The following is a 24,555-nucleotide window of genomic DNA, read 5'->3' on the forward strand; positions in this document are numbered from 1 at the left end:
CACAAACTAGATCCCATTTATGTGCCGCCTTAGTTTCAGGGACTTTATAATTTAAGCCTCATCACTCATTGATGCTGCTGAAGATGTTTAAAAGGAAAAAAAAAAACAGGGAAAAAACCAAACCATCACACACCTCACATCATAACACTCTTCAAAATCACAAGAGTTGGCTCTGCAGGTCCCAAAGCAAAACTCAGCCCATGAAAACCAGCCATCCTTCCACTCCTGGATCCAGCTGAGTGCTAAGTGGATAATGTAGGCAGGAGGTAAAGATTCAAATGTTGATGCTTGAGCAAACTGAAATGAATTGGCAAATTTAGGAACTTTGGCACGGCAAGAATGAAAGCTTTTCATTGCTGCATACCGAGTCTGAGGAGACTAAATGGAAACTGTGCTCCACCGCCTTCTTCGTTACTGGGTAAATGACAGTTGATACAGAAGGATAATTTGCTACTACTGCTGGAGACAGAGTGAAGGAGCAAACTGAGAGAGGAAGAGAAGTGCATTGTACAATAGGGAACAGCTGAGAATGATGCTTTAGAGGTAAATGGGACTCTCCAGTATGAGATACAATCTTCACTTAAGCTGTGCTGTAAGCATTCTTTCCATAGCAGCAAATATAATACCGGGGGAAGAAAATTCTGACACTCATTGGACAATTCAAGAGCGACTACATTATTTAAGAGAAAGTTCTAAATTAATTTACTTGTAGTCTTAAATCTCATAGACACAACCATGTATGTATGTAAATATGTCCACACATAGATGCAAACTTTATTTTCAATAGCTATAGGGCCTGAATTATTGGAATAACTGGAATCTGTCATCATGCTGGCTCATGGATTTCTCCTGGCACCAGTCTCTGAGATTAAGAAGTTGCACTACCCTTGTTATCAGATGAGAGAACTCAGTTTGAGACAAGCTCCAGGATGACCCAGCAAGGCTGGAGATGAACAGAGTTCAAACAGCTGCGGAAGTTTCAGCTCAAACACTGCGAGTTACCACAGCCCAAACAACCAAATCAGGGACTTATCATGGGAAGTGACAGGCAACCTCAACTATAAGGAGGTCATCAGCTCCATCTAAACACTTTCTTTGAAATATATCTGCAGGGGAATAAAAACAGGATGGCAAATTATTCAAGACTAAATACTCCGACATATCCTGCAATACCCTTTGCACTCTCTTTTTGACTCCAGGAAAAGCCGGGAAGCTGAGTAGCAGCTCCATTTCCGTTCCCTTTTCACCTCCCCTCAAGAAGAGTGACTTTTAACCTTATTATTTATATTACTCTCGCATCTGCAATTAGGCACTACACAAACACGCGATCGGAGGGAAGTACCTGCCCCAAGGAGCCCACAGATGGGCAGAGGCAGGGGAAGCGTTAGACTGGGAGATAAACCATCTCGCTACACGTCATGAGGCAGAGCCGGGTGTACGGGCCAGCTCTCAGCTTGGTGACACTAAACCCCTCCTGCAGTGACACAGAGCAGCCATGTGCCTGTCTCCGTACAGCAACGAGCATCTGCCTGTGGTGGCAATTGCCCATCCGTCTTCCCAGGTGAGGGAGTTCAAGCACGGAGGGGGTAAGCGCATCTCCTGGCCGCATCCTATTCTGCTGGGTTGGATGCAATTAGTTGGAGTCATTAGAGCTGCTTTCATGCCTTCGTTAGAGCCATCACCCCTCCCATGAAGCCCATCCTGTGGGTGGTGGGCACGTTCCACTCCATCAGGGTCTTATCAAGGCCAGCCAGCTCAACGGGAGCTCAGTAAAACAAAGACCAAATCCAACCTGAGCAGTAGCTTTAGGATTTTTATTTTTTTTTTTTTTTTGCAACTCCAGCCTTTTTTGTCTTTCCTTCAATTTCTCCCTTCGTAGGCATCTATACTGTCCTGGTGGGGCTCACAGGCTGAAAACCTTTCATCCCTCTGCAGCTAAAAAGCACCGAGATGTTTGTTTTCTTCCTCTTTTCTCAGACTTAATGAAAGCTTTTAAACAGAAATGGCTGGAGATTCACACCTCCCATCCAGAGTATATCTGAATTCACTAAAAGCTCTTCGGTTTCATGTCACCCAGTGAACATAAACAAAGCCCACAAACAAATGCACCTCCCCTTGGAAACTATGAAAAACCAGAAAGAGCTAAAACCAGCACTGAAGACCTTTGGCTGACAGGTTGAATAACAAACACACGTGTGTGCACACACGCACGCACACACCTACCTTGCTCGCAAGTCAGTCCCTGCGATGGAATGTGTAATACAAGCACAGCAGCTGCCTATACCACTAATCTAAGGAAAAGGTCAAAGAAAGGTATGTATCCAGCATTTGCTTTGAAATACTCTACAAGGAGAATGTGGGTTTTTTTCCTTTCTGTTGTCCTTCCCATCCTTCTCCATGGCCCTTTCACATTCATGCCACCAAGAGAAGAAAACAGAGTTGCCTCTGATATTAAAGATCACTTACATACTCCTTTGAACTGGGCTGGGGTGGGGTTTTGTGAGCAATTAAGGAGGGGGGAAGGTATGATTTGTTTTGGACAGGGATCTGCTTAAATATTAAGCAGTGAAATGTAGTTGCAGCTGCTACTCAGGAAGGATAGTGGTGATCTTGAATGAGGAAGAGATGAACCTTTTGATGTTTTGAGGTCAAAAGCCACCTAATAATGGAATTGGGTAACAGGGAAAAATTCAGAAATCCTAAAATTGCATTCAAGGGAAAAACCTAGATTAGTGCTGCAGAGGGTAATCCTCTCTGTGGACACTGCTTCACTCTTTGAGAAAGTATTCATCAAAAACCAGGAGTATTCTCTGAAGGACAAAACGGTCTAGCAGTAATGCCAGAATGAAGCTTTTCCCTCGTTTAATTTCTTTACAAAAGTGGAAGGAAAATAGTAATCTTTATAATTCATGTATTGATAACAAAATGTTTAACATCTCAACCCTGAGAAGAGAAGAGTAAATTTGCAGGAATTACTCTGTGAATTTGCCTCAAAAGGATTCCTTCTCCACCCCTATTATTATTATTTTTTGGTGGTAGATTATTTTTCTAATAGGATTAACATTACCCTCTTGGCTTTTGTGTAAATGGGTGAGTTCACCTTGCCATAAGCTGTTTCAGCTGGAACGGAGAAAAGAGATTTCTCAAATCCTTGAAGTTTTTTTTTTAAAAAAAAAAAAAAAAAGAAGTGTCCTGATGAGTTATTCTTCCCATAAATAGAGACATTCATATTGGCATCCTTCATGATGGAAACATTCTCGATAAAGGCTGTCCCAGATCCAACTGGTTAAACTTCAAGGAAAAGGTCTTGGAAGACCTTAATGGGCTACAAAGCTCTTGCTTTATTATACAAAAAAAAAAAACGAACAACCCACACTCGAGGCTCAGCACTGACAAAAACTGCTCAGATTGGCTGGCTGGAACAGCCCCCCCTTCATCATTTCTGTATGACAAACCTGTCCCCCTTATTTTCACTCCTGTCCTATTGTTGGGGGTGATGCCTTTTTGTGACCCAGCTCTACAGAAAAAGGCTTCATTTCAGAGCCAAGAGAAATGTGGAAGAGTCCTTCAGGATGAAAGGTAAGATAAGAAAAGCAACTTATTCCATCAAGCTAAAGAGAAGCTCTTCCAGCGGAGGGAGGCTAATTTGCATGCCATTTGGGTTCACCAGGAGGGATGCCTCTATTCTTCTCCCATCCTTTCCTCCCGGTCTGTGAGCGAACACGGGGCTGAAGAGGAGAGTCTACATTACACTCCAAACGCATTACTGCTCCCCGCGCATTGCTGTAGGCCATCAGAATAAACCTGACAGAGCTTTGAAGTCTGTAAACTGATTCCTAGGTAACTGCTTAGAGTTTCTCCCCTCCCCGTGCCCCAAACAGCTTTTCATTTGATGTTCTGGCGCAGAGCTAATCTGAGAAAGGATCAGAAACTCAACGCTATTGACAGTAGTGACAGGAGTGTCTCAGCGTGACAGCTGATTGAGCCCGTCTCGCATTACACTGAAAAACTCAATTGCTCCAGTAAATCGAGTGAAAGTCAATACAGGCAGCTACTCCCTGGGCCCTGGGTGCATCCCCCCACCTCGAGCCCTCCTGGGGCCCCTCACTGCTGCTGCCACCTTTTGTAGGACCCAGCTGAGAGCCCCATCCCTGTGTGTGATGGAGAAATGGACCCACAGCTCATGCGGGCTTCAAGGGCAGCAATGAAGCATTCACTCTGCTGTTATAAAGCTTGGTTTATCTTATTTCTCCCCCCTCATCTTTTTCCCTTTTTTTTTTTTTTTAATAGAGACATCTCCTGGAAAATCAAGTTTCATCCTAAATCCTCAGCCCAGGCTTATGCCATAACAGCCAGGCAGTGTTGGAGGTGCAGAAGTGCAGTGTCTGCATGGCCAGCTGCCCCCAAGCAATGCACATGTGGCAGCACACGTTGGGGATAAGAAAAGAAAATACAGGTCTGTCTCTGCTGGCTTTCTCTGGCGTAAATCAGCAATAAAAGCCAGCTGTAAGGAAAAAAATCTTATAAAGGTAAAAGAGGTGGGAGAAGAGGCTCGAGCCTGTTGCAGATGGCAATCTTGTGTTGGCAGTGAGTAACCAGGCAATTAAGTCAGTGACTTAACAGGCTTTTTCCATACTTTAATTGTGAAGCAGGGGTGTCTGTGGCTCAGAGTGAGCAAACCACAAAGCAGACTGAGCACCAGGCAAGGGGAACCTGAATTTGCATAGAAAACGGTGCAGGGAGAGGGGCTACATGGTGAGGAACATATGCAGGCTACTGTTTGCAAATGGAAATCAAATAGGTTGCCATTACCAATAATGAAGTGTGAGGTTGGCGTGGTTTCTGTCTCTCAGATTTCAGCACGGTTTATTTTTATAGAGGCAGCTTCCTCGTGCAAAGTGTTGGCAAACAGGCTGCTGGCAGGGAGGCAGGGAGGGGGCAGCAGGGACGACAGGGCTTCTTGCGGAGGGCACAGGAGCCTTTCCACCTGCTGGGATGGAGCAGCGAGTGGTGGAGATGGAGCTCCAGGAGAGAAAAGCGAAATTTCATAGAGACAAATGGATGAGCTATTAATCTTGTTGACGAGAGAAGTAAGGGAAGACGCAGGAGCAGAGGGAGGGGAAAGTAAAATAGTGCTGAGCAGGCATCAGTTGCTGAGAGGGCAAGGGTTAAAGACAGCAAGCTGAAAGATAGAGCTGTGCAAATGAAATAACAGGCTCTCTGCCATGTGGAGTCATAGGAACAAGTGACTAAAGACACCCCTGCCTAAATATATTCCCCTGTCCCCAAATTCTTAGAGCACATCCAGCTTTGCCTCCACTTACCCTACCCAGCAAACAGCTGAGGACACAGAAGTTACTCTGTCCCGCCTGCCTTAAAAGATATCAACTTAAACATTACAGCACCTCCACCCCAGGGTTAGGCTCTGATGCCAGGATCAACACGTAGATGGGCTGCCCGCCCTGCTCCCACCGCTGCTCCCTGGCAGCTCAACACCTCAGAGCTGAAGCATCCTGCAGGCTTCCCTCCCTCCCGGCTCTGCGCGGACACGTGTGCTCCCAACCAAATGACCTCATCTGGACTGGACTGAGCCTTCCAAGTCAAAATAAATACAGCATATTGGAACTGGCAGTGATTTTCAAAGGTTTAAGTTGGGTCCCTCTCAATTTTCACTCAGCACTTTATGCATTTTGTCTGCTACAAAATGGGAGTATTTTATATTCCCAGCTCCAATACATATTTTATGAACCTTCAGAAAAGCTGCCTCCTATGCAGCTAATATTTTTGTTCTGAAGTTAACTGGTTAAAACCCATATTAATAGATTGGGTATGGAAAAAAAAAAGAAGAAAAAAAAAGGCAGGTGAGAAATGCTGGGGGAACAAAAATAGCAGCAATGTTTGGAATGGCTCTGCAGCCAAGATAGCAAACCTGGTCTTTTTAATGGGACCACCCAAGTGAGCAAGACCTTAAGCTCTTACTCACGTGTGCTATGTTCACTGCAGTGTAATTCAAAGTCCAGAGGGGAGTTAGAAAAAGTAATAGTGGGGTTTAATAAGGGCTTAGCAGATGAGAGAAAGTACTGGGTTCCCACCAAAGTTCATTCCCAAACTTGCCAGCAGAATATCATGTGATCTGAAGTCCGGTTCAATAAACATGGGAGCAGGGAGACGGTGCTGCTGGAACAAGCTGTCACTGCCTGGACTTGCCAGAAGTCAATCATTGTTCATCAGCTTCTCCTGAATATACTGTTGCGGGATTTTTCTGGAGGTGAGTAACACCACGTCCTCTAAAAACATTCCTGACTTCCAGACAAAAAAAAAACCCAAAAACCAACAAACCTAAAAATCTCTTCTGAAAGCTGCTTAACAGAATAGCATTTGAGCTTGTGATATTTTCTCCAAAAAGCAGCCTATACAGGAAGCCTTCCTTATTTTAAAGTCATTAGTTAATTCAACACCAATCCTTTATGTGTTATGAATAGTTCAGTTGGGTTGGCTGAGTCAGGTCTGAGGTTCATTTCCAGGCCATAATTAAAAACATAGCCAGTAAGGAAATTGTATTTATGATGCTGTAAGTGCCAAGATAAGACAAACCAAGAAGTAATAAAGGAAAAAGAAGTTTAGAAAGCCGCTTAAAATAGGACAAGTGCATGGAGATACAACAGATCACCCAACGATGGCAAATCTGGGTTCTTAGATTACCGCCCCTATTGCTTTCTCCAGTCTAGCTGAAACACTCCTATCAGCAAAAGCCTATCGTGACATTTAGCGATGGCATCTACAAGGACAGAGTAATAGTCATGTACAGAATTGGCTGTATCAGTATCCTTTCTCTCTGGGATTACACTGTTTGTATCCTAGCCTCTAGGGAAGATGATTGATGTATAACTGCAGAGGAGGGAGGAAGGGGACAAACAGGAGGGGAACAAGACAGCAAAAGCTGGTGCCCAACATGAAACATTTAAGTCCTAAACTTCTGTGGGGATATCCTACCCTGCAGCATTGGGTTGGTATTTTTTGCCACAGAATTAAAAAGAAGGACTTTTCCTGGTGTCACTGTGGGCCACAGAGGATAAATCAAATGACAGGGTTTAAGTTATGAATATGGGGAATTAGAGATGAGAAGTAAAGCAGCTTATAATAACTCTCCCATTTGCTCTTTGGAATACAAGCTTCAGTATTGATTTCGAAACGCCCTGTCTTCATCCTAACGGCTTCTTGAAAATGAAGCTTGAGAGTTTCTTTGCCTTGCAGCCTCTTCAGCATGATTTGATAATGATAAAAAGAGAATATAAAGGCTTTTGCAGGCTGTTATTCATCAGGAATCATTCCCTTGTTTTCTAAGTACAACCACTGACCTCTAGGGAGGATGTTGAGAGAGAGATTTCAATTGACTTCCTTATGAAGATAGCCATGGTTCAGCTTGGAGCCTCTGACACAGTCAGTGGAGAGAGGTATGGATGCCTCAACACATGTCAGTCAGTCATCTAAATGTAAAAAGTCTACAACAGCTCTGACCTTGTAGCACCGGGGAGAGCAGAGTTCACGGAAAGTGGTTAGAATCTCCTTGTCATCCTGTTTACATGGATACTCAGGAAGCCTCAGGACCCTTACACAAGTCTTGGTCCATGACACTACAGACAACACAAGTATCCATATCCAAATGGAAACTGTTGTACCACCTCATCATCACATGTTTTCTGATGCCTACAACGTGACATGGTAAAAGACCAAGCAGCCCAGGGTGTATTGAGAAGGACACAGGGTTGGGTAAGCTAATTTTATCATCTTTTCTGACCCCAGCTTTGGGGTAAGGTAATCACATTTCCCACTTAGTTGCAAAACATTTTGAGCTCTTTTTAAAGGGCTTGACATCCACTACCAAAATAGTCATGATGGGCATCTTTGGTGGGACAAAATGCAAGGCCTCATCCCTCATAACTTTTCCCTATTTGCTCAGTCTCAATGTCATGCAGGTAGAATCTAACCCATTCCAACAATGGAGGGAAATAACTACTATGTCAAATAACTCACATCCTTGAAGAGATAAGACTAAGAGGGAAAACTAAGATGAAACGACTTGTCTAAATTCATAGAACAGATCAATATTGGAGAATGAGAGCCCATTTCCTGGTCGTTTACACCAACACACAGCTGCTAAACTGACCCTGCTGCCCTCCAAAAACAAACTTCACTACCTGAGGAAGGACAGTGAGGTTTCCTGTGGCTTTTCATTTTCCTCTCCATATTTTTTCTTAACAAAAGAAAATCCATTAATATTCGATCATTCCTTCATGTAAGATGCAGTTGCTAAAATGGTTTTGCACTTAACAGCCTCCAGTTGTAGACTAAATTGACAACACTTAAAATGTGCCCATGAGCCATAGCAGAACAACCCCATTACAGCAGTGCCTTAGTAAGGTTGTGTTAGTTAAGGTTATGATGTTGTCTGTTTTGAGGGTTTATAACCCAGCTGTGAATGTATTCTCCAGGCTGGAACCAGTTGCAGAGGGGATAGTCCTGCAGCGAATCGGATGACTTTTTCTTCTATTTTTTTCCTACTTCAGATCAGATTTTTGTCTGGTTCTTTTTGAGATATGATATAACAAAAGAATAAAACATCCCTCTGTTGGGATGCTAGTAGGAGCCATGCTATATTTCAAGCCAGTGTTAACCTACCTCAGGCAAGGCCTATACCACACTAATACCCAAGAACTCCCCAGTCTTTAACATGAAGGATATCCATGCTGCTTTCACTGCTTTATAAAGTGAGCTGAGGTCTTGAGAAAATTAAATCACATGTCTGGTCGTGTAAGAAACCGGAAGGGTGAGCTGACTCTGGAGACACTGAACCTCTTCTTCTTCCACCTGCTATTAAGACTTTCAAACTATAGCTTGAATGATTTCTCCCCTGCACAAGGGAATTTTTTTTCTTCTACAAAGACCACTTTGGCTAGAGTTTTATTTGACAGAGCTTTCTGAGTGGTTTGCAGGAGCTAATGTTTTAAAAACTGATTTAACGTATATAAGGAAACTTTAAACCCACAGTACACATGTATCCTAGGCTGCTACTGTCTCTCACCAGACCAGACTCATATGCACGAACAAGAAACTCACAAAGTGGTAAATAACAAAGAGTAAAAGGATATCAGGAACAAAAGACTGCTTAAACGGAGCAACGCAAAAATGTTCTTATCAGCATGGTCAACCCAACAGCAGAACAGGCTCCCACAAGAAAATCAGGAAGAGTCATCGTCTGAGCTGCTGGAAAATTCAACTGAATACATTTTCCATGAATAACCAATGTCATGACTGAATATTTACTGAATGCACAACAACCATATTGGGTACAATTCCAGACAGATAACCTGCTGAGATCTAGGACCTGAATTTCATCTTGTCTTGACATTGACTCTGATACAATGTGAGTAAAAGGAAGTGCAAACTGCCACCGTTCTGCTTGGGTAGCATTTTGCACCCATGCTGAGATAGGCGTGAAGTGCTCCTCAAACTTGCAAGCACAACACTCCAGTGAACGAGCGGGTCCTTCTCTCCATCTGCCACCCTCCACAAAGTCTTTGCACTTTCCTTGCACCTCACAGCTCTCAGCAGCTCTGAGCAGGCCACTCAGTCTTCACGAACCTCAGAGTAGATGGGATCTGGATTCATGTGGCATCTGTCATCTAAAAGGTGGCTGATTGATACTGCCCCTGCCATGGTGTTTTCACATGTTAGCATCTGCGAAGGGGAAATGGGAACAAGACAGAGTGGGAAAGGCAGCAAGTGCAGCCAGAATGCCAGAGAGAGATGGGGAAAGATAGTCGTTACTATATCATAACCAAATGGACAAGTCCAAACCTTCACCTATGCCTTTTCCTCATTCATCTGCATGTTGTCCCTGTCCTGGTTGAGTCTCCTCGTAGCAGGTAAGCTGCTAACGTGGATGCCATGGGACCACTTGGAGCCACCCAGCAGCACAGCTTCTCTCTATTCCGACTGTTTCCCTCTCCGCCCGTGTAGAGAGATCAGTGAAAAAAACAAAATAGTTATTAATGCTCCCTGGGACTGCAGAGCTTGAAATGACATGAGACAGCATTTTCTTTGGCTGCTTTAGTTCTCTTTTAGCACACTGCTGCATGCTTGCCTTTGAGGAGTATAAATGACCCTTTCAAATTCAGGATTTGAGGCTGGTGATGACAATTGACAACACTAATTTTTTTGTGTGTGAAGCACTTTTCATTCAGAGGGCTCTCAAATTGCTTTTCAAAACCCTACAGCTTCTCTTCATCCACCACCGAAATGAACCTACCTCCAAGGTGGAACAAAGGACCCATCAATGCAAGGTGGTAGTACACAGCAATTTAGGGCAGGAAGTGAAGAATAATGTGTCCCACTGAAGGTGCAGGGTCAAGTCAAGTTGGCAGAATACATTTCCTGAATGAGAGCCTGGACAAAACATCATCACCAGGGTTTGCATGTTCCAGCTCAGGTAGGGAAAGTGCTATGGGACCATCATTCACTAGAAAAGGTCAGAGCCCTAAATTTTACATCTTGATCAGGGGAAGGGCACCGTATTACAGCATGCATTCACAACAGCCTCAAAAGAAAAAAAAAAAGGCAATTTGCTGATTGCCATTTCTGATGCTTTTCCTGAAAAAAAGGGCACTACGAGTTTTTTGGTCTCCCCCTTCCTGTAGAAAGGAAAGGCTCTATTGAACTTCTGTCTACACTGTGCTACACTTTACAGGAAGCCCAACTCATTTTGATGAATATGAACTGCAAGGAGAGACCACAAGGTGGGAAACTCTTGAAGTGAGTACAAGACTATTCATAAAATGAGTGAGAAAAGGAAATGGTGATTACAAAAGGTCATTAGAAATGTCAGCTTACCAATGGCATTGTATGAAGGGAGGTGTAACTCACTGCAACACAAACCTATTACAGCCAGACTTGCAAAGGACACCCATAACCTCAATCTCTTTTGTTTGGAGGCTTACATTCAGGAAGTTTCTTTCATAACATCATCCCTCCAAAACTTACAAAAATCCAAAGAATGGGGACTCATCCACCCAACTTCCATTTCACAGCTGCTTCAATTCCACACAACAGATGAATGAAACAAAAAAAAAAACTTTCCCAGACACCAGGAACACAGATGCTTAGCACTAGATTCAGCAATTACCAAAGCTCAACTGCTGTATGAAGGTCCAGAGAAAAGACAGTTGGTGAGTCTCTCATTCAAATACCTCTTGTCCTCAGTCAGATCCCATCGAGAGGAAGAGATTTCCAGCTTTTAAAAAAGTTTTCTGGGATTAGATTTTCATTTTGATTCACCAAGTGGAACTGTTTTCCCCTTAAAGCACCACCACCAGCAAGAAAATTGTGGTGGGTGAATTGTAAAGCAAAGGTGGTCCGCCTTGCTGAGACCAACACTCATATCATGGAGGGAAAAACACTCTGATCTGGCAGCAGGAACCAGATGCAGAAGTATTATACGAGTGAGTATTTTGGAAAGTAAAAGATTAATTGGTGGGTTGAGCATAATGACAGAGACACAAAGTTTGCTTTTAATAGGTACCAGTGCCAAAAGGGATGTGTGTATCAGTGGTGCTATACGGCACAGTTCCCCGAGATCTCAAAGTACTGGAAGATCTAGGACAGTTTCCTCTAGTCCCACGTTCCTTATATGATCACCTAGCCTGCTTCATTCAACAAATAAAATATTTTTAAGGGTGTTTTACTGCCCAGACACCTCAGACGTTTAACATCCTCTCTCTGTATTTTACTTCTTGTTTTAGCTTTTTATAACCTGTGCAGAATCCAATGATTTTTCAAGCAGAGATTCAAACTCTGCCATAAACTCAGAGCAGGAACAGTGGACAGCATACCTTCACTCCTCCAATTCTCTCCTCCTGATTTCTTCCATCCATGTATTTCCAAATTAGCCAATGCTTTCACTTATTTTTATTACTCTTATTTCTTTTAGCGGAGAGAAACATTAACCATGGGGGTGTGATCCAGACTTGCTCTGATGGAGTGTGGGAGCCTTTGCACTCCCTCATTTCGTGCTTCAGTGCGTTTCTTGGTGACAAGTGGAAGAATGCAAGGGAGAGCCAGCGAAGCTAAGGCAGATTCTCCGAAACCTGGTCTCAGCCCTCTGCTACACCCTCAACAGATATTGCAGTGCTGGCTGCCAAAGGTACTTAGCTCCGACACAGTTCAGGCCAGGCCAGTTAGTTATTTAAAGAGGTGGGTTTATTTATGTACTTTTTACCCTCCATCCCTCCCCTCCAAACTCCCTCCCTGTTTTTTAAGACGGGAAATTACCGGTAGCCCCGAGCACGTAAAATTTGACAGTGGTTTACCAGATAATTTGTATTGGCTCCTTTGTCTTTGCTGGTACTTTTAGTCTTCAATAAATTCCTTCAACCCTTAAACAATGTTACTCCCACAACAACTTTGGCAGACATCAAAAGAGCGCAGCAGGTTTGCTCCAAGTTTCTACTGCTACCCTCCAGGTATCGAAGAGCTAAATGGAGACAAAAGACATTTTTCTTTCCTTCACTCTCTTCTAAAGGGTTTTGTCCTAGATTTCCATATCGACAATGAAAACATTTTTAAAAGTAATTAAGGTGGATTTTGGAGGGTGGGAGGGTTGGGGAGTTTTGTTTCAATCCAGTACTTAAGTCATTATGCTTTTGCTGAAATAATGATGACATCCATTGATAGCACTGCCTCACCTTCTTAAAAAGAACCTGTAGCGCTGGGAAAACCAGAATAATTATGAATTAAGGTACTGTCTACGCTCAGCAGATCTCTGGTGACACAAGTGGTAAGGAAATACACTTTGAGAGAGAGAGAGATATTTATATACAGGCCTGCAATCCCCAGTCCAGTGACCTGGAGAGAGAAGCTGGACTCCTCGCAAGTTTGTGCACAAGGTGAACACTGTTGCATGCCTCGCCTCAACAGTGCAGTGTTTCTTCAAGGCATCCAGAAATCCTCAAAAAGGTGGTTGGTTTGGGGTCTGCTTGCGACAACTGGAGTTGCAGAGAGCTAAGCCCATCTGCAGTCTCATCAGCTGCTGAAATCTGCTTCAGCCACTGGATTAGACCTTAAAATCTTACCCTTGCAAGGACTGCACGTGCATTAGGTTACACTGGGATCTACCTAAGTTTAAATAAGAAAATCAAGCGGGCAAATAAAAAAGGATCAGAGAGGTTATTTCATCCCCAACACTGATGTCAACCTTTGGAAAGAGACAAACTCTTGGGAGGCTTCAGGGGAAAGGAGGACACTCAGATGAGGCTGAAGAAGCCCACAGGGGAAGCTGCCTATTTCATTTCTGGAACATGAACCATGTGTGTCTATTTTTAGTTCCTCTGTCTCCTGCCAGAAGTCCTGAGCCCTGTACCGGTGCAATGAGAACGGTGGCCCAGCCATCCCCTAATAGCTATTACTTCTTAATAAAGAGCAGCACTTAGGCAAGGGATGAGGTTACTGTCGGAGGGGTCATGATTAATAATGATTAATCTGATCCTTGCCAACATGAACTAGATCCACCATTCACTAAATAATTACTCTGCAGCATGGATACCGTTTCCAGAGGATGCATACATTTGTCATATTAAAACCAAAACCAAACACACAGGACAGGAGGATCTGACTTCTCAGTAACACTTGAGCTCACAGGAGCCACCAGAAAAGTTAAGCAAAGAGAAAAAAGAAAAAAAATCAAAGGGCAAGAGCAGTTAAACATTGATGAGCTGCCTACCTTTTCAGAGAAGCAGCAGAAAACAAATAAAACTAAACCCCGAGAAGGTAGACCTGCATGTACTGAGAATATGGAGCGCTCTGATACTTCTGGTTCTCAACCTTATATGTACCTCTAATATGCACATTATTTGCCCACCCACACAATTTTCCCCTGTTTTTAAATGACATTTTTCTTTCCTGAGAAAGTACACAAATGAAATCACTCCCCGGGAACCACCTTTCCTGCTTTATGATAATATACTACTTATCACAAGGAAATCCTAGCCCAGGATTGCCATTCTTATGCAACAACGCACCTCAAATAATAAGCAACATTATAATAATTTATGGGGAGGCATAAATTACTGGGAAACTAATAACCACTCTGAAGACCATATATGAACCTTACAATTACAGTAGGACGTTTGTGGTGTAGAGGCTTAGTTCTGGGCCTTGAAGCAGGGATGAATTTCACTCCCACAAAGCACACAAACAACTGGCAATGGTGCCAAAGGCAGCCAAGGACATGAGGGTTTTGCTGCCAAGAACTGGCCCTATTTTGGGACTCTTCTCAGTCATCCTGCTTCGCCAACCCAAAGTTTCATCAAGACCATCCATGGAGGATGGGACTCCAGTTCTTCCATGCACTCAGCTGTGTTCCCTTTGAGGTTTTCAAAGCTTTTGCGGGATTTATATTGAACTGCCTCATCTTGTAGAGTTTGATTTGGATTGAGAAGCCACACAACATAGACCACCAACCCCTCTCCTGCTCTAGTACAAATCCAACATGAAGGTTGGGTTCCTTGCAACAGTTGTGAAATCCCGGCCCCATGTGAGCCTGTTTGGACTTGTGCCCTCGACAGTGACAGGGCCAGGATTTACACACTGGTGACTTGCACCATGGAAAATACCATGCAGATAAGTGCCTTTGGATTCCAGACTCAGGGAGGCAGCTCTAAGGTCAAGGAGGTTAAGGTACCTTCTCTTCCAGAGGTATACTGGAGAAATGCCAGTAAATTAAATCCTCAGCAATGGGGTCATTATTTAGTTCAGCAGGGGATTTTCACTGGTGGGGCAGTGTGTCCACAACTTTTTACAAGTTTCCAAATTGACTTGAAAAATTGAAGAAAATTAAAATCTTTGCAAAGCATCACCTTTCACAAAAATCCAGCTGAAAAGTAGCTGGTTAATCCCAAACTTTTAAATACTTAATGGTATAAAAAACACGTACCTATTTATGCATTTATTCATGAAATGAAAACTAAGTTGCATTTTCACACAACTTCACAGAGGCATCATGGGAACATACAAAGCAAGACCAAAACAAAAAAAGGAAGTAAAAGCCCCCAACAACAATAATGAAGGTAAAAATCTTTAAAATCTGAGACAGGGTGCAAGAGGAGGGGGTAAAACTTGGCAAACAAAACTAAATATAGTGCAGTGTTTTTCCCCTTCACAAAGTGAAACAAGCCGTTCCTAAAATAACGCTTCCTTGGTTTTCTGGCAATTAGTGTCCTGAAGGATTAGCCTACAATTGTCAGCAAGTGTTTGCCTTTCCCAGCCAATGTCACCATAGAAGTCTGTGTTTATCTACAAGGCCCAGGGGATAATTTATAAGCTGAGCTGAGGTCCTGCATTCACAGACAAATGTTCCATGCTGCCACCCACCCTCCTGTACTGGTTTCCTCCCCATCCACCTCCTGTCCCCTGAAATACTGAGAGGACCCTGCCAGGAGCACAGCGAATGAACTTTACAGCCTCTGGAGCAAGCACTTGTCAGATAGTTTATATTGATCCAGCAAAAAAGAGTTACTGAGATGGTCAACACATCAGTAGACATCAAAAATTAGATTTTAGAAAGTAACCGAAGGCAAAGAACAATTTATCACTGTCCTAGAAAACATTAAAAAGAATGAGATCTTTTTTCCCTCCAAAAACTATTGCCTGGTTTATAGATAAAGTATTGCCATCAATGAGTTTTACATCCAGCGCTCAGGGTTTGTTAGAGATGGTGTTTTGTAAAATCTCTCTACAATCAAGGTGTTCCCATTTCATTTTTATTCTCTACTACAAGCTGTCTGACCGTGCTCTAGTCCTGTTGTAAACCAAGAGTGATTCAAACAGGGTACCTCAAAATACAAAAGAGTAAAATTGGTAGAAGTGTTTCATTTCTAAATTAATTTTCTCCTGCTGTGTTTGTTAGAACCTCACTATGAAAAAACTAAGCTTGTATTTGAGAGAATGGCAATCTATTATTTAAAGAAAAGTAATATGAATCCTTGTCTCAATGGTGAACTGATAGTGTGGCTCATGAAAACTAATTTGTTATTTTGAAAATATTAATTAAAAAAAAACCCAACACATCAGTGAAAGACTCAATCCTACAAAGCATTTATAAGTGTGACCAATGTTCCTCATAACAGAGTCCAACACAGGACAGATAGATCTGTTCTCAGATATTCTCAGACGTTAACAAAACAAGGCTCAGAAACATCGTTATTAATTATGGTTGATGAACATGCGTGTTGAAAATGAAAAACATTTTTCCTCCTGAGAATTCACCTCTTTTCTCATCAGTAAATTATCAGGAGTTCCTGGAGCTTTGTGGACGCTGAATCTGCTTCACGTCTATACCTGGTCACAGGTTGTTCACAAGGTACATTAGAGAGCAAAGTTATTTGATATTTGAGATCAACTGCTTCACTCTACCACATTTAACATTGGATGATGCAGTATTTTATTCTGCTCAAATCAAATTTTGTTTCAACTTTAGAACAAATGATCTCTGGATTCAAACTTCTCTTTAGCTACAAAGCCAGAAGGCAATAATAACTGAAAAAGTTGACAGAGACAAACTCAGGATGGTCTAAATAAGTGCTAAATGGTAGGACGTAGGAAATGACCACCAGCTGGCTGTCGTTCAGAGTGCAGTCCACCTCACTTGCAGTTACTGAACCCCACAAGTGGTCCCACTGACGTCAACTCAACCAATTTTAGAATAAGGGGCCATTCATTCCAAGTCATGAATATTAAAACCTGGCCACCAGTTTTCTGTTTGTGAACAAGTTCTTACATGTCTATCATGAGGAACCTCAATAAAGAATGTTCTTGTGAAGGTGTCACTTTGGAACAAAAGCATGCAACGAATGGCACGTTTCTCTGCAATGATTGCCCATCAAGGCAGCTACAGCACAAGACCAAAGGTTGTATGCATTTAGCCAGCAAAGGAGTGCAATATTCTTTAAGAAAGGCATTGCCTGGAGTGGATTTTTATACAGAAACAGAATTCATGAATAAATAAACCAGATGGGAATTGGTCGGGCTAGGGCATTAAGAGCTCCTAGTGCAATGAATCCCTGATGTTGCTTGAGGGTTTTTCTACAAGAAACAAATACAAAAACATTAATGTTGTATCATTGTCAGCCATGCCAAAGATACTGTTCATGTCCAGGAATGCTGATATGCAACAGCATAGTTCAAATCAATCAGATGTTAACACATCTTTTATTTCCATCAGTTAAGGTACATATTGACTGACCTGATCTGAGTCTTTGACTTGAGCATTTTTCCCTTTTCTGCAACCACAACTCATGAGCAGTTTTGCATCTCCAATGACTTTTCCCTACAAGAGATAAGGCAAGAAAAACATCAGCACAGTCTGAACCACTGAAGACCAAGAGACTTGTATTTATGACCAGCAGCAGGGGAAGAAAGGGCATTAGGGAAGCCTGTGGACTCATCCAGCATTGCTGGGAGATACCCTTCCACGGAGGGGTAGCTCCCAAGCTACCAAGGACGCTTCCCCAAAGGCCAAACATCACAGCATCAGGGATGTCACATAGACAGGGGTAGAAGGAAAGCAAGATCTGTAGAAAAACACAGTGGGTATACAGGCAAGCCAAGCTGAAAAGGAACAGGTTATTTTAACCCAATGTTTTCATACACGTACGTGAACAGGAACAAGTTTACCACACTCAGGGAATACAATTATCAAGCTGGAGTGACTTGAGATAAAGCTCATACACCAGCATTTCTGTTCACCACTATCCAGCCAGTACTTACTAGTGTTGCGAGATTTGGTGAAACAAAGCCTACAGGTGTGACCCCCCCATTTGGACAGCTGGTCCATATGACCACTGGTACGTCCTTGCCAGGAATTCAACAGCCTACCCTCACCCCCCACTGCAGTCTGCTGGGACAGATCCTGCAGCATTGATAATACACTGGGGCCAACAGAGATTTCCAAAGAAACAGGGTCCCTCTCCCTCCTTTTGCCTACAGCCAACAGTTTGGGAAATATACTGAGCTCAAATACCTCCTTTTCATTGACAACCCGTCAGGCTGACTGAGCATGATCCGAGCAGCAAGGTCCCTCTTGGAGACAGATCTGAGTGGTAAGTTCACAAGGTCCCTCTGTTTCTTTTCTGGGGAACTTTTGAATCATTTTGGTTCTTCACCAAAGCATTTTTGGAGCTTATCAGACCTGGACATCTTGATAAATCACCATGGCAGAAAGGGGCTGGGATTCTAGGTTTGTTCAAAATGCTCCTTGAGCTCAAACAGTAACACAGCCAGTTGGGTCCCCACAAACCCATTGCAATTACTTGCTTTCCCATAGACACAAGCACGAAGACATTGCCTTTTTTCAAACTTTTGCTGTCCACAGCTGAAAAATAAACACTCTCAGCATCTGCTGAGCAACAGAGGGAGAATCTGCTCGCGTGCAGCCATGGAGAGTCACGAGATTTCAGCTAGATGAATTTATATGGAAAACAAGACCTCAACATTAAAGCAGTTAATGAGTTTAGCCAAGTGGAAGCGCTCAGCCCTAAATGATGAGGAAGGGAAAGGGCACGATTAAAAGGAATTGCAGCCATTGCTCAATGTCAGGGCACAGGACAGGGATGACCCTTGGTGGCAGGAATTACAAACAGGCAGATAAACTTCTGGTCACCTCGGGCGAGCCTGCAACCTGCCAGGTGTGGTGAGGTCTCTTACTTGGTGACCCCAGCATCTCACAAGTCCCAGCAAGGTCAGATAATGTGCAAAAATTATCTTTTCTCCTCTTTCCAAAAGACATGCTGGGAAAAAAAAACAGACATTGAAAAGGCTGTACATACACCTCATACCTAATCAAAATGCCCAGTGTTTGGGCTGCTGATTATAACCTGTCAAACTTTGAGGTTTTCAGGGGACTACTTGCAACTGGCATCCTCTGCCTGTGACTCCCATCTATCAAAGGTATTTTGCCCTTGTCCCATTACTACAGTCCTTCAGCAACTAGTCTGTAATCTCTTGAATTCAAAAACCGTTCCCCAGAAAGAAATATTAGGATAAGTTTAAAGTCATTGCATTGTGTTATTACATCAGATATAGGAAACTGAGGCACAGGGAGAGACGGGCCTGTCTAACCAAAGGAGACTTTCTAGACACCCCCAGTATATAAGACAAGTTAGAGATACAAAAGGACCTAAGGGAAACCCACACATTTCCTAACAGGCAGCTGACAGATGGCCAGGATACCTTAGGGTGCCCACAGCAGCAACATACTGCATATTAGGAAATATTATATTAGGAAACTGGGTCCACACATGACTTGCTGATGGTCAACTTGTCCCAGTACCCACTGCAAAGCCATTATGCTGAAAAAGATACTCCAGCCCTTTTTACACCACAAACCAAGGAACACCTCGATTTTTAGACCCTTCTCCGGCTTCTAGGGTATATTGTCATGCAGCCTGAGCTCATGGCAAACCATGGCCATGTTCTCCTGTCCGGCTGGAAGTATCACCAGCTTTATTTAACAGAGGGAAATTGCAAGATATTGCCCTTAATCACCTGGAAAATCAAGAGCAGAGGGGGAATATGAGCCCAAAACTTGATAGTTTTTTCTTTTTCCCTGACAGTACAGGAATGCAGAGGTTCTTCCATTCCCTAGAAACAGAAACGAAAGCCATGCGCTGAATGAGTAATCCCATCTCCTTTTCCAACTGCAGAGGCATCTCTCCTAATGCACATCACCTGAATCAGCTACTACCTCCACCTCTTTTGGGGAAAGCTTGTTACAAGCAGATGCCTAATTTGAGGATAGGTGTCTAACATTAGACAGCTAAGTTGAAAGGAAAAAAAAAAAGCATATGGACAACATTTGCAGCCAGTCGCAACTCCGTTCAAGAGCAGATGGAGGCCTTGTCATTCAGGGGTTTCCTCGCATACACCAGGCAGTTCAGTGGGGATAGGGAAAGGGGCTTCTGTTTGGATGCTTCTGTTTGGAACCAGATTAGAAGAAAGCACGCTTTTCCACAGCACACGCCTTGTGTTACATTAAACATGCATATGCAACTTCAGCTTTTATTCAGCGATCTGAAACAGAGCCCTCCAGGGTGCTAAGGGTCAGTGAGTTTTTGTTTGTTTATCTGTATGCTATTTTACAGTTTCTAGTGCCCAAGGAGTTTGTTAAGAAATTAAAACACCTCGCTGGGGCTATCCTGCTGTGGTTGATGCCTCCTCATATATTCCTCCCTCCTTCGTCCAGCAGTGCCTGATGCTTGCAGGCAAGAGAGAGGAGAACATTGAAAAGGGAGGAGCCTCATCTCACCGAGTGCCACAGACGTTCAGTCTTAATTTGCAGAGCATCATTTCCATGTTTTGTGGCCTTTTTATAACAGGATTGGGGAGCAGCACAGAGATCTTGAAAGCTCACAGATGTATTGCTAATAAGTGATCCTGTGCTGCCTGCTCTTGATGCAATTCTCTGGTTTAGAAGTAGGTAGGCACAAGGATTTCCAACGAGGAGCTCACTTTGCCTTCTGCTGGCTCCCACCCATCATCAGACATTCCCCTTCCCCAGGCAGAGCAAGAAGACTCCTTGGCAAGCACTGGAGAGCAAAGAACATAGGTCCCATTATCCCACCTCTTACAGGGAGTCCCACTGGCCTCACCCTTCTCCTTGCACCACGGGCTCCAACAGCTGGCCAAAGCTTGCAGAAAAAGAAGAAAAATAATAACAGTAACAGGCTTAATTACCTCAGCTGCATGGGTGACAGGAGCTGATCAGTTGCCAGTTATAATAGCCTGTGGTCGTGAAACACCAACCTGCGTCACCCAGAAGTCAAGTGAGGGCCGGTCACAACTTGCTTCATGTCAGCAGCTCCGGCGGGGAGGCATGGGGACACACACAAATCAACACCGCCGGGGCAGCCCCGGAGGTTGCGGCAAGCACCGACACTGCTGCTTTGCTCAGAGAGGTCCCGTGCAGAGATGCCAGCCCCGTTTAAAGCAGTCAGACACGACGCACATGGCACTGGTGGGCCCCTGCAGAGCTGCCAGGCTCTGTGCTCCGGAGGAGCTGGCTGGGATTAACCGGAGGATCCCGTCTTCTTCCTACTCTCCCAAGCCCATGGCTGGAAAGAGCAGCTCAAGGGATGAGCTCAGCTTAGCAGCACCATGCCACACACCTTGCAGCTGCTGGAAAGTCCAGCTGGGCTCTGATCTGCTTGGTTCCCATCAGCCTTCCTTGCTTTTGAGCAACAGCCATGGAATATATTGGCAAGAGTTTCACCCCCAAGGAGCTGGCGCAACCCTCTCCATTTGGCCCCTGGAAGGTCTCACTGGCCAAGCCTGGTCCTGGCTTTCAGCTGCTCATTCTCTCTCCATCTCTCCTGCCTTGCAATACCCTCAAAATATCCCCCACCAACAGATGAAAACATGAGGTGCAAAAAGGATAACTGAGCCTTGGCCCCTGGCAACATGGGGAAGAGCAAAGCTTCCAGCATGGCCTTTACAAGGCTGTCGTTAGCATTTCAGTTGCTGAAGCAGCCTGGGTCTTCACGGAGAAGGACTCTTCTGAAAGAGCTTTGTGAAGCTGAGCTCAGCAGCACTTTGCAGCCTCTTCCCTTTTCTTCCTCTCCTGTCTTACACCACCAAAATAGCTCTCCAGCATGATACCCGCATAAACACAACGATCATGCCTGCTCAGGAATGGCAAGAGTGTTGGGAGGCGATGCCGTCCTTTTCTGACTCCTCCTCTATCCATCCAAACATCCCAACATTTCCAGGACCGGAGAGCACATTTGCAGCCACCTCCCCTGATACCCTGCACCAGGCAGGCTGTGCAATTCAGTCTGCTGTCCTGCCACTGAGCTTAGTAGTTATTTTTAAATTAAAATCATTACTTTTTTTCACTATGTTGGACTACTAAGTAACAAGGCAAGAGGAACACGGTGGTTTTATTATTTATTTTTTTCCCCTAGGGCTGTAGTTCATCTTTTAACCAAGAAGAAAACATGTGTATAGCACTGCAACAGTGAACCCTAAAAAAAAAAGTCCCCATGGGTGCATAAATGATGTTGAGAGATCAACATATTCAGTGTTTATGTTTTTTATGCTGTTCTGTCAGGGTGATCCATGCGTCTTAAAGAACCGGTGTCCAAGTGCCTACAGGGGTAGAGTGGGAGAGGAGAAGGGGGGAAACGAAGGGAAATGAGAACTGAATCCAAGGTGGAGGCAAGCGGCAGTACAACAGACAGCTGGTGTTTGGGTGGTGGTAAATCACCCTGAAATGAGCCTCTTCCCTCAGCTCAATGAGGCCTAAACAACAAAGGAAGGCACAGCTTGCAGCCGGACAGCCTGCTAGCCAACCACAGACACACATGACAGCTTCATTCAGGAGCCCGGGGTCAATACAAAAGCTTCGAAATCAATCCGACATCCTGCGACCTCAAACAATGCACCAAATCTTCTCAGAATTGGAGCCCCAAATGAGGGGGAGCAGCATTCAAGGGAGATCAAACCGCAGGGCTGGCATTGAAAGGGACTAAAAAGGAGAAGAATGTTCCCAGTTTATTAATGGCGGGGTCTGGCCGGCTGCATCCCAGCCGCCATAGGTTACGTTCATTAAAGGGCAGCGCTTTGCACGTATTATGCAGAGAGTATGTGTGTGTGTGAGTGAGCGTGCCCCTCGCTTGCCAGAGATCAGGATGTGCCTTTCTGCTTAGCACTGTTGTCTCCATCAGAAATTCCTCCTGTGTGAACCGCAAACAGGGTTTTTTCCCACTTGAGTGACTGTATGGGCACAGGCGCATGCACGCCCTCGCACACACGCAAGCTCTCTCTCATCCCTGAGCCTGAAAAGCATAAAAGAACTCAGACAAGCTCTTTCCAAGCGAAAGAAAAAAAAGCCCAGCGTTTCACATCCCCTTCCTTCTTGGCCATACTTTCAGCTCACACACACACACAAAATCTGTCACAAAAGGCTGAAGCATTATGCGATTTCTGTGGCTGCTGATGGAATTGATTGCTCCATAAACCTTTGCCTGCTCCTACATGCCACAAAGGACCTGGTCCCACAGCACAGCAAACCCGCAAAGAGGAGGAAAAGAAGTGCTTCGGTCCCAGGAGTTGCCCCCTCTGGGCTAGTTTCACCTGCAGCATCTGCCATGTAGCACTGGACACAAATGGCACCCTTCCCCCTACAGCAACTAAAAGGCCAAGCAAATCCTTTTTATCAGCTTCCCTTTGAAGGCAGGTGGAGAAGTAGAATATAGACACACACACACACACAAAGAAAAAGAATAAATACCATTTGCAAAAGTAATGTTTAGATTTCCCTGTCCTCATTATCTTCCTTTCAGCTGCCACATGTTTGGAAGAGTCAGACCTTATAAGTTTTCTCCTCAGCTGCCCAGTCCAAGACAGAGCACTCACTTGAGGAGGTCAAACTTGAAAAATGCTTCCTTTTTTTTGTGCTGAAATGGGAGTAGATTAAGAGAAAGGGCTGAATTTTTCAAAGCCGCCTATGGATTTTTTGGTTTCCCATGCATTTTCACTGAAGACGTGTCAAAGTCCAATCACCTTTGCTTTTAATGTGCCACACTGATCTTATGTTCAGAACAGATACGGCTGTGGGAGCTAGCAACCTCTCTCAAATTTGGTGAAACTTAGGTGCACAGAAACTGAAAACAGTAAATATTCCTTAGGACGCAGCAATTCCAACACTTTTTTTTTTTTCTCAAAAGTTGGAGAAATTAACGTTAAGGCTCCACTAAAAAAGCTTTATGCTTTACTCACTCTTTACTCCACTAGTCTACACTACTATTGCAGTGACTCTGGAGTCCTTGGAGACCACGAGCATGATCCCTATCTCCTCCTTCGAAAAGACAGCTCTATTTTTACCTTGTGATCATGTTATCCAGATGTCAGAGGGCAACTGGGCAGAGACAAGTATAGCAGACTCAACAAGCTTTTTCTCCAGCACAAGGTAGGATGGAAGATCACCTCTACATGCAAGACAAGATGAGGTGATATTCGAACCTCAGGCAACAAGATCGGAGAAGTCCCTGCCTGGTTTATCAACAGTAAGACAAAAAACCTCTCAATTAGCATTTTAGAAAGAGGAAAACTGCAGCCAGGCTGAGCGAATGCCCAGAGATACGGTAGATGAGTGGTAGGAAACGATGGAGGGCTGCAACAATTCATAGCAATGCAGATGAAACACAGTCTACAGGGATCAGACGGAGAAAGATTCAAAGTTAAGTTTGTCAGGAGGATAATAAGGTTGAAATCCATAATTTTAAAATACATTTTTCTTCACACTGAAATAGCACTTTTTGTTTCAGATATCTAGCAAGTCCAAATGTACATTTTTCAAATTCAGGAAAAACGAGCTCTTATTTGGATGAGCTGTTGTTTTTCTTTTTTCTTTTGCTTGCTTCCCTGCTTTAAACTCTGGTATTTGAATAATTTAACAATCTATCTTAAATATTTCACCAATAAATCACAGGCTTGTGTTTCTATTTCATG

At 43.8% G+C, this 24,555-nt stretch overlaps 1 protein-coding gene across 3 annotated transcripts in view; it reads right to left on the bottom strand.

Moving 5' to 3' along the window:
- SETBP1 (SET binding protein 1) overlaps positions 1-24,555 on the bottom strand; it is a 261,399-nt gene that overhangs the window by 190,643 nt on the left and 46,201 nt on the right. For 2 of the 3 annotated variants that reach the window (XM_068422707.1, XM_068422706.1), the window contains exon 3: positions 17,294-17,377. The exons of the other annotated variant lie outside the window; for it this stretch is intronic. In XM_068422707.1, coding sequence (XP_068278808.1) covers positions 17,294-17,377 — 84 coding nt within the window. The remainder of the gene's footprint in view (positions 1-17,293; positions 17,378-24,555) is intronic. 3 annotated transcript variants of the gene reach the window in all.

Source organism: Nyctibius grandis, chromosome Z (genome assembly GCF_013368605.1).
Source record: "Nyctibius grandis isolate bNycGra1 chromosome Z, bNycGra1.pri, whole genome shotgun sequence".
Classification (NCBI taxonomy): Eukaryota; Metazoa; Chordata; class Aves; order Nyctibiiformes; family Nyctibiidae; genus Nyctibius; species Nyctibius grandis.